We start from the raw sequence: 11,175 nt of genomic DNA, 5'->3' as shown, positions 1-11,175 counted from the left end.
TCTCTCTCTCTCTCTCTCTCTCTCTCTCTAGCAACACCAGGCCCAATATTCCCGGGAGGGAAAAGCACTCAAGGAGGTTTCCTGGAGAGGGAAATGAGCAGCAGTACAATAAGGCTTATCAGTGATCAGCTGTTTGCTAGCATGGTAATATTTACACACCTATCATTCTTCACCATCAGCAGCTCCAAGCCACTTTAGGGGGCAATTCAGAGGCATTGCTGAGATAAGGGGCAATAAGTATGGAAAGCATATGCAAATAATCCTTTGTGTTGTTACATACAAATGGGGAAGAACAGCGCACACCTTTTATGATCAGAGCAGCAGCAGCCCCTTTGCTACATAACTTCGCGTTGAGACTTGTGATGAGGACAAGAATATGGTCTCCTTTTAAAAAAAGAAATCTGGAAATCACTGAGACTATGAAGTTGGGAAAATGCCACCGCCTAAAATCATTCGCCAAAGGAACATTTCCAGAAGTAACTAAGACCCATCAACCTGCACAGGGACTTTTGAAAATGGGATGCAGATGCTTTGGGAGCTGTTCCCCCAAGAGTGGTTTCACAAGCTCAAACTCTCTGAGGTCCTGAAGCTCCAGGCTTGTTGGAGTGACCCTTTACATCACCACCAGGAAGCAGCAAGGAACTGATCCGCTACTTTCATTTCCTTTTAGGGGCTAAATTTACAGCTTTTGAACCCCGCATTTCAAATGAAAAGGAGGTAAAAAAGGGCATTTCAGGGTGATCTGGGACTCAAAATTCCAGGTAAAGAAGAACCAGTGAGTAGGAAAGACGAAATCTTTAACACTTCCAAGTGTAAGGTGCTCCATTTCGGGGCAAACGACCCTCAACATAGATACAGGCTCGGAAGTGACCACCTGACTTGCAACACGGCCACAAAGGACGTGGGGGTAATGACTGACCACCGTATGAACATAAGCCAGCAGTGCAATGGGGTGGTCAGCAGGGCAAACAACACGCTGGCATGCGTTAACCATTGCACCTCATGCAAAACTAAGGAAGTGATACTCCCGCTGTACTTAGCGCTGGTGAGACCGCAGCTGGAGCACTGCGTCCAGCTCTGGGTGCTGCACTTCAACGAGGACGTGGGAAACCTTGAGACAGTCCAGAAATGAGCCACCCGTATGATCAGGGACTTGCAAGGCAAGCCATAGGAGGAAAAGCTAAGGGACCTGGGCCTCTTCAGCCTAAAGAAGAGAAGGTGGAGAGGGGACTTGGTAGTGGTTTACTGCTACGTCAGAGGAGCGCATCAGGAACTCGGTGAACAACTGTTCACTGCGGCACCCCTGGGGAAGACCAGGACCAATGGATACAAACTCCTGGAAGGCCACTTCAGGCTTAGTACCAGGAAAAACTCCTTCACAGTCAGGATGTCCAGACTGTGTAATAAACTCCCTCCAGAGGTGATGCAGTTACCTGCCCTGGAGGTTTTCAAGAGAAGACTGGACAGTCACCTGACCCCAGTTGTCTTCCTGCCTAGTGTGGGGTGGGGTGGGGGCTGGACCCGATGATCTGCAAGGTCCCTTCCAGCCCCTAGCAATCTATGAACTCAACATGAAAAGCTGTGCACAGTAATAACTAGTAGCAACAACATGCCGCATGTGCATACCCTTTTATGCATGCAGTTCTTTACAAATGCTCAGTACTGCAACCCCAAGGCAATACTATCGAAGTAGGAAGGAAAGTATTGCTATTCCCATTACAAAGACAGGGATGCAAAGCAGAGAGGACAAGTGACTTGCTTGAAGCAAGTCATACCATGATGCCGGGTGGCTGTAGTGCCTGGTATGTACTCCGTGTTATGACTGGATCTGCTCCGATCCCACCAACTAGGATGAATGCCTTATGGATCTGAAGCAGGGATTCCCACATTTACAGTACAACCCCAGAACTGCAGCCACTCAAATCAACAAAGCCAGACTCAGACTTCACTCCAACCTACTACAATATCAACCCCAGAACAAGCACAAGAGTCCCCCTGGTTATCACCTGCAGTCCCTGCCTTCAACACCTACGATACATCATTGGTGACCTCCAACCCCTCCTGGAAAAGGATAACCATCTCAAGGTAGCCATGGCGGCAAACCTGTCCTGATTTACTGGCAGTCCCTCAACCTCAAACTGTTTCTCAAACAATGGGCTAACAAACTCCCATCCTCATGGAGGCATCAGACCTTGCAAGGGGTCCAAATGCCTACCAGCATAGCAATACTGACTGCACCATCACTGGACCCTTCTTTTGTACGGTGGCAGATGTCAGCTTCCAAATCTAAGAGTCATATTGTAAGCAGGTGAAGATGTAGATGATGCTGGTAGAGTTGCAGGTGAATGGACCTTGGACGTTGTACTCCTTGTGACTAAGTCCAGCATTCAGACTTTTGATCTGATCCAACAGGGTCATGCCCCACATGAGGGAACACCGGGACAGGTAAACTTGTTGAGGTTCCTCCCAGGTTACCATTTCAGTAAGAACACAGGGATCCTTGGCTCTGAAACCTATTGGACTTAGGTCTACACTACAGATGGCCTGGTGCATGCCAGCAAGCCCTGCCAGTTTCGCCATCATTCATACCAGGGCGGCAAATGTACAGCCTGCAGGGTAAGGGAGGGCTGGGCCCCACTGGACATGGCTGTTGGTGGCAGGAGGGCAAGTGAGGGCTGTGCTGACATGGCCATGTTCACCCCGCAGCCACTTGACCTATTGTCACTGTTGCAACAAGCAATCACTTGCCCTGCTGCCTCTCCTGCCATGGACTGGATCTGCTGCCACCAACCTGGATGTGCTCTGTTGCCACCACTGTGCTTGACCCCAAAGGGCCATCCAAGCAGATGGGCACTGCTAGAGACAAGCAGTGCTCCAACTACATCCAACGTGCATCCTTTGCTACAGCTAAGAAAGGCAGGGGTGGGGGGCAATGTGGAGCCAGTGAACCCCTCTACACTGACTGGGGAGTCCTCAAGCTGATGGTTAAAATGCCATGTTTTCTGCAGCAGGGATTCTCAACCCAGGGGTGCCACCAGATGCTTTGAAGGGTGCCTCAAAAGTGTAAGGAAATAAGAGCAGGCTTAAGCTCATCCCTGACTGGCTAGTCCCCGATCCCCACTGCCCAGCCTGCCTGCAAGGAGGCAAGCACTATAATAAAACAATGTTTTTGGTAGTGGTGCCACTCAGTCCACAAAAGCTACGGAGCATGCCACGAGCCCAGGGAGGGGTGCTGTTAGGCCGCACAGGTTGAGAACCACTGCTTCACAGTACCAGCCACTTGTGTGCATAGTGGGTAAGCACTGAATTTCCTTACTTGCATAACCCACGGCCAGTCACAGCTTGCTGCCCATGGCTTACACTGGCCCAAACATCAGTTTCCTGCCCGTCAGTTAAATGCATAAACCACTGAAGCGCACAGTGAGTTTCAACCCCACCATCGACTCGATAACTCAGCTGCACTGGGCAACTGCCGACTAACTGGCAACTGGAACAGCAGAGAGGAAGCAGCTGTCCACGAGCTGCTACTGGAAGCCTTGAAAACAGGCAGTGGTAGCTACCAGGAACTCACTAGCTTCTGCCATTTTCAAGCCTTCCAAAAACAGCTGTGAAACAGAGGGAACCGGTCAACTCCCCAGCACTGCTGTGCATTGAGCCAGTGGCACGTATATTAATTTAGGATGAGCATGTAGCCTTTTGGCCAGTCCAAGGCTATGCGTCTACAAGGAGCACAGCGGCCCTGGAGCAAGGGAGTGTAGGCAGAACATCTTGGGGTCAGGATCCAGGTGCAAAACTGACAAACACCCCCTGGTTTCCGACTCCTTCCAAAACACGGTGCTGAAGTCGTTCAGCCCCACGGGGGATTGTTACTGTGCAGCGCTCTGGCATGTGTGTGGCAATGGGAGCGCAGGGCCAGGTGCTGGCCAGTCTGGTTACGTTTAGCTTCCACTCTACAGAGGATGCAGGAGGGGGACTGGGACCCCAGGAGTCTCATTTCTGCTCCCAACTTCTGTGTGGCCTTCGCAAGGCACTTCATCTCCCTGCAACGGGCTCCCCAGCTGTAAAATGGTGACAGCAGCACTCTCCTAGCTCATGGGGGCAGCAGGTGGTGACATGCGTTGAAGAGCAGGAGATGCTCAGCTGCTACAGCAATGAGGACCATAAAGAGACCTAAAAAGCAGCTGCGGCAGTGACGAGGGCAGGTGACTGTAGGTAGCAGGTGAGGCCACTGCAGCCCCTGGACTGTGCAGGAGAGCCTGCTCCCTCTTGGGCACCAAGGCTGCCTGCCCCACATTCCCTACCGCGTGGCCTGTGGAAAAGGAAGTGCATTGATTTAAGCAGCGAAGCCAGCAGGGCAGCCATGGTGCACCACTGAAGCAGGGTAATGACTGTCACTTGCTCCAACCCCACTTGCCCTGATTGTGTGCCATACACTGAAAAAAATAGTGTCATGACCCTGAGCTATTTACTGTGGTAGAAGGAGATCTCTAGTAACAATGTAGAAGCCCAGCTGAGGCTTTTAAGACCACATAAGAAACCCAGTTTCCATTGAAATGAAGGGAAGTTGGGCCTGCAGATATTCCAGGCATCCTTAAAAATCTCAGCATCCTGCTTCTTGCACCGATTTGCTCCAGTCTCAAAGTCAAACTCACAAAGCATCTCGTATTTGGGCCCTGGAAACTTGAGGTAAGCGTCAGATCTTCCTTGTCTGATGTAAGCTGGCAGGGCCAAACTCATCCTTGGGCTGAGCATGTGGAAGCCAACAGCGTTACACCAGAGATGGATAGGACCCAGGTTAAGTTACGACATGCTGAAACAAGCCTCAACTGTGATGCCATCAGGACAGATCCCACGATTACTCCCTGGGAGTCAGCCTTCTCAAATGCTGGACTTCTCTCTGCTGGATCTGGTCAGCCAGTCTCACATAGCGGGTAGGAAAGATGCCCTTTAAAAATCAAAGCTGCTGCAAACAGCTGCCATCCCATGCTGAGGCCATATATACTCCCTGTTGGCTCACGAACCCTCATCCTTACGGGGGCACGGCCCAGCCCTGCAACAGAGCCGAGTTCTCAGGTATTCTTCTAGTGGCTCCAGAGAAAGTGTACCTTGCTCTCAAGGGGCACGGGGTGCTGTGCAGGCTCACAGGTTTTGATAAGAGCGATACAATCTTCCCTTTGTCTCCAACGGTGAGAACCTTTTACCCACAGGACCCCTTCCAAGCCGTGCAAACTAATTAGGCCTGGGCAGGAGGAGCTTGCTGCTTCTAGATGAAAGATGAGGACGGATCCACAATGGATGCACAGTCAGTGGAATATGTTCACTAACTGGCTGGACTTTGCTACTTATCCTGATCTGTAATTTCCTTTCTGTCTTGGCAAGACACCAGCTGCTTGACTGTGCAGACAGACACCATTCTCCTGCCGGGCCAGGGGATTCCAGTCGACTCACTCCTGGTGAGGAAAAGGGATTTACGGGAAACCAAAACAGTCTGGGAAGGTCTTGGAAATGAACCAAGAGGTGCCTTCATCGGCTACATCAACTGGTCCGGTCACCTGGCGCTCTCACCGTGGGTCAGAGTCTACTGTCAGGAATGCAAGTGCCAATCTGGAGGGACACACGCAAGCACAAACACACACACACACATGCACCCATCCTCCATCCTGGCACAAGCCTCCTTCAGGAAAAGCACAACCATTCCTTTGGCTCCTTTCATCTTTGTAATGAAAAAAAACAGCCCCCCGCTGCTGTGTGGGGCTGGAAAGTTGAATATATCTACTGGCTGCCTGCACTGCCTACATGCCTGGAGCGTGCTTCAGCACAGGGAGTATTTTGGCCATTGAGAGTGGAGTGCTTCCTCTCTTGAAGGGGATGTGGGAGGGGGATTTTTATGTTAGGAGAAAAGAGGAACAGATATGAGAAAAAATGAGAAACGGTTCCTCTCCTCCATGTGAAAGGGCAAGCCGTTACCCTCTATCTAAAGCATGGCAGGTGAAAGCAAGCCATGCCACAGACAGCGGTAGGGCAGGCTGAGCGCTACAGCCCACACAGACAGCCTGCCCTAACACTAAAATCTTTCACACGTGCCGGGGGAAATCTGTGACCATGCAAGCCTTTCCAGGGGCTCCAGTGGTCTCAGGGAGCTCCCGCAAAGCAACTCTGCAAAGCAACTCTGGAGTGGCTTCCCTCTGCTCGCCCCCCAAACCCAGAACCTGGTTTTGAGTCCTGGACTGCTATTCAAATACTGGGTGGAGAACACCTGGTGGCAATGACAGATCCTCTGATACCAAGAGGCTGCCACAGGGTCTGGTGCCAAATCAGACACCTGTCTCTGTTCTGGTTGCTGTTGTCTGACTCTGACTTGAAATTAGCCACAGGGAGAGCAGGCTCCTTGCTCTGTCCTTCCTGGAGTTATACAGCCAACCATCCCTAGTGAGTAAGGCAGTTAAGGACAAGATAAACTTTTGTACGTGCCAAAAGTGCATCTCCGAACTGGTGCTCTCCTATGTCAGGTTATTCAAAGACCCGAGGTCTACAAACACATCAGGCCAAATGCATCCATCATGGAATCCTTCCGAGCCAGTGGGTTTGTGCTGCCACTCTGAACAGAAAAACCTAAACTACACCCCGTATAAAAAGATATGGGTAACCACAAGAAACAGTATCAAGGAGCTGGCTTTCGCACAGGCCTCTTCTGGCAATTGGCTCAGCTTTGAAAGCTCTTTTCTGCTTTGCACAGGACATGGCAACAGCAAAGTGTTGAGTCATTTAGTGTGGAGCAAAGCTAGAGACTGCCAGCATGCTCACATGGAAAAACCAAGCCTGGTGCTGCAGTTCAGATACGTGTACAGAGAGGTACCGGGGGAAAGAGCCAGGAGACTGGAAAAGCTCTCATCCACATGAGCCCGTGCATACTATTTAGTTATCTCCTGGAATAAATCTGTCCTTTCAGTCAACTGCCAACACAAGCTATGGAACAAATGCAGGCTCACGCCGCCTTTCCTCCCCCTGTACTCCCTGGGGAGCTGATTTTAAAATACTCATGCTAGCTTCAGAGTGGAGTAAAATATTATTGATCTATAGACACTCACATGATGCTCTTGTGATACAGACTGTCTCCAGCCTTTTCCTGTTGCTTAATATGGTCCCAAAGGTTACGGGCATCCCTCCTGTCCTGAAGGTGCAGCTGGGGGTGGCTCCAGGGGCATGCAGTGGTGTGGTCACACCTCTCTTCTGCTCTGCATTGCATATACAGGGAGTTCTCGGAGATCACCAGTTGGGCAAATTTGGGGCAGGGGAAGCAGGAGGGAGGAGTGAACAGCTGCAGCCTCTCCCCGGGCTCTGGAACCATTCAAAAGCAGTGACTCTGGCCACGGCACGCACTGACCAGCCAAGAGCTCAGGGCTGTCCAGCAAAGCTGAAGGCCACAACTCCCTCACTCCTCTCCTGAATCTGCCCATGGCTGCAGTCAAATGTAATTGCAAGGCTAGGACTGCAGGCCAGACTTCCCAGGACCAGTGAATAATGCAGATGCCGTCTTGTAGCATGGTCTGTGCTGGTGCATGTTCGGCTTTTAAGCAGACCTGTTCTTTGCACAGACACTTCTGCATGTCAATGGTTTTAAAACCAGAGGCTGGGAACCTTTTCGAGCTGCAGACTGACTGACCTGGATCCAACCCATGAGCTGTATGTTGCCAACTCCTGTCCTAAGCATTCATGTTACACACACATGGTGTCCTGTGACTTGCCTGCACTAAAGCAGAGCCCTAGCTAATTCCCCAAGGATAATGTGGTCCAGAGAGCTCTTCCATAATTCGCAGCTCTGAGGGATTTTGCTGAGGACTACACATGCCAAAAAAACCCTCGAAATAACACACGACAGAAGGGTTGTGGAGGTATTGAAGGGGTGTAAGGGGCAAATGCATGGCACTTCTTTCACCAGAGATCCCAGCCCAGGTGCTTTACACCTCATACTAACATCCTGACAGGCAGGTTTGAAAACACGAAGCAAAAACATATGAACAAGGGAGTGCAGTGGAGTCCACTTCACTGGGAAAACTACAGACAGAGCCTGGCCTTGCAATAATCACAGTCTCTTTCATCATAAGAACTGCAACCTACTGGGTCTGAGCTAAGTCCGTCTTGCCCGCTCGCCTGTGTCACACAGGGGCAGAGAGTGGAGGCTGAAAGGGAGAGTGAGTAGTACACGATCCAGGTTTTTTCCACTGTTCCTCTCCCACTTGCAACCTCCGGCATTTAGGGGCTAGGGACTGCTGATTCGGAGGCTATACCAGTACCTCCCATGCTCAATAGCCACTGATGCCCTTTTCCTCCAAGGACTTGTCCAATCCCATTCTGAGTCTGGCTAAACTGTCAGCTTCCACAACACCTTGTGGCAACGAGCTCCATGCTTTAATTACATGCTGCATCAAAAAGAACTTCTCTCTGTTAGTGTTAAACTCACTACCCACTAGTTTCATTGTATGACCCCTTGTTCCTGTGTTGTGAGAGACAGTAAATAATAAATCTCTATTTACTTCCTCTTCACCATTTACTACTTTCTAAACCCCTGCCCTCCAGCATCTCTTTTCTAAACCGAGCAGGCCTGGCCTCTCTAGTCTGTCTTTACTGGGCCAGGTACTAAACCCAAGAAAGTCAGACTCCAGAGCTCCTGGCTAAACGCACTCAAAGCATGTGCACGTTCCTGCCATTCACAGCTTTCCCTGGAGCCCAGGGAGATGCAGCTCTGGCCTGGAAATGGAGCCCTGCAGAATAACAGGGTCCGCCCTTGTATTATTTGATATCTACAAAGGACCGCGCCAAGCACTGAACAAACACAGGGCTGGGTCCTGCAATCAGGTGCACAAAGGCAGAGCATTGCTTGCTCCCTTCATTTCCCCCAGTGTATGTTTTATGTCCTGAGGAAGACTGTGATGGCAGATGGCTCTGGGCTTCACTAGTCCAGTCAGCTGCAGTTACCCAAATATCAAGAGGGAAGGCAAATGCTTTCTGATAGCTGCAGTGCTGCATAGCCTACTAGCAGCTTTCATACTAAATTCATTTTACCAATTAATAAGTAATGCAGCAGCTCTGGGGGAAAGGATGTTATATTAACCCCATTGCACCAGTGGTTAAACTGAGGCACAAAGCAATTAGCAGATGTGCCCCAGCCTAAGCAGCTTGTCACTGGACTGGAGCCCTCCCCCTGTCCCATCAACCAACTCTTCTTCGTGTTGTATCTTTGCCTAACAGCATTAGCACTGGTTCTGCTGTAACACGTCCACATTCTGCCAGGAAATCTGCCCGTGTGACTGCACACATGGAAAACTAAATAGGAACCACATTTTTTCCTGCAGTAGCAACTATTACCCTGACTGATACCTAAGTTCCATCCTACCAGGGCACTGTACATGCTCTGAGTAAGAGACTGTTTCCATCCCAGAGATGTTATAAGCTCTGTAGACAAGGAGGACACAGGATGAGAAAAAGGAGGAACTCTCAGCAACTTTCTTGAGATGGGGCCATAAGATATGGGCAGATTTAGTAACTGGGCCAGGGTCACGTGGGAGCCCATAGCAAACGAAGGACCCGAGTGTATGTCTGGAGCCCCAGTCCAGTGTCTTCACCAGTGACCTGAAAGAGGGGATGGCATGCACCCTCAGTAAGTCTGCAGATGACATCAAGTTGGAGGGAGTAGTAGATATGCTGGAGGGTACGGCTAGGATTCAGAGCCCTAAACAAATTGGAGCATTGGGCCAAAAGAAATCTCATGAGGTTCAACAAGGACAAGTGCAAAGTCCTGCACTTAGGACAGAGCAATCCCATGCACCGGTGCAGGCTGGGGGCTGACTGGCTGGGCAGCAGCTCTGCAGAAAAGGACCTGGGGGTGACAGCACACAATAAGCTGAATATGAACTAGCGGTGCGCCCTTATTGCCAAGAAGACTAACAGCATACTGGGCTGCATTGGTAGTGTGTTGCCAGTAGGTCCAGGGAAGTGATTCTTCCCCTCTGTTCAGCACTGGTGAGGCCACATCTGGAGTCCAGTGTTCAGTTTTGGGCCCCCACTACAGAAAAGATGTGGACAAATTGGAGAGTCCAGCGGAGGGCAATGAAAATGGTTCAGGGGCTGTGGGACATGACTTCTGAATAGAGGCTGAGGGAACCGGGCTTATTTAGTTTAGAGAAGAGAAGACTGAGAGGATATTTAATAGCATCCTTCAACTACCTGAAGGGGGAGTCAAAAGAGGTTCTAGAGGGACTGTTCTCAGTGGTGGCAGATGACAGAACAAGGAGCAATAGTTTCAAGTTGCAGCAAGGGAAGTTTAGGTTAGATATTAGAAAGAATTTTCTCACGAGGAGAGTAGTAAAACACTGGAACAGGCTACTCAGAGAGCTGGTGCAATCTCCATCCTTGGAGGTTTTTAAGACCTGGGTGGACAAAGCTTTGCCTGGGATGATGTAGTCGGGGCTGGTCCTGCTTTGACCAGGGGATTGGACTAGATGTGACTTTCTGAGGTCCCTTCCAGCCTCCATTTTCTATGATTCTAAAACCAACACTTCCTTTCAAAGCAGTACCACAGTTCATGCACTGACATTCAAGTGGCCAAGTGGAAGTTACTGTACATCCTGGCTTGCAAAACAACATGGTTTTAAGGGCTTAAAGAGTTATACTTCACACCAAATGACTGGTGTGAACGCTACTTTAGGTTTGCTCTGTACATAGAGTGCAAACCACAGGTCTCTTAGCTAAGGAGAACACCCACCCATCATCACAGCCTGCAAAGATGAGCATCAATTATTCATGCAATGCTTCCCTAAACCAGCTTTCTGCACAGTTGGCAAATGGTGACTTACCGGTTTTGCTGAAGCATTACCGAGGTGCAGGTTAGTTTCAATGAAATATTTCCTCAGCAGGCGCCTGCTCGAATCAGGGCTGTCCATCAGGATGTAAGAGCAAAAGGAAGCCCCGTTCTGCAGTAGAAACACGGCGATGTCTTCATTCCCTTAAAGGAAAGGCAGATTTATGCACACTCTTGTTTTCAAGAGAAGTTGTTGATCATAACTCGTGGTGCTCTGGTGTGGTGCCAGAGGACTGGAAGAGGGCCAATGTGGTTCCCATCTTCAAAAAGGGGAGGAAGGAGGACCCGGGGAACTATAGGCCAGTTAGTCTTACCTC

The 11,175-nt window shown here is 50.1% G+C and overlaps 1 protein-coding gene across 2 annotated transcripts in view; it reads right to left on the bottom strand.

Moving 5' to 3' along the window:
- LRRK1 (leucine rich repeat kinase 1) overlaps window positions 1-11,175 on the bottom strand; it is a 93,524-nt gene that overhangs the window by 51,340 nt on the left and 31,009 nt on the right. For both annotated transcript variants that reach the window (XM_019533801.1, XM_019533802.1), the window contains exon 5: window positions 10,854-11,002. In XM_019533801.1, the coding sequence (XP_019389346.1) occupies window positions 10,854-11,002 (149 nt within the window). The remainder of the gene's footprint in view (window positions 1-10,853; window positions 11,003-11,175) is intronic.

This window comes from Crocodylus porosus, unplaced genomic scaffold (assembly GCF_001723895.1).
Source record: "Crocodylus porosus isolate Cpor-Errol unplaced genomic scaffold, CroPor_comp1, whole genome shotgun sequence".
Lineage (NCBI taxonomy): Eukaryota > Metazoa > Chordata > Crocodylia > Crocodylidae > Crocodylus > Crocodylus porosus.
Note: the sequence above shows the minus strand (reverse complement) of the source record. Positions and strands in the feature narration are given on the sequence as shown.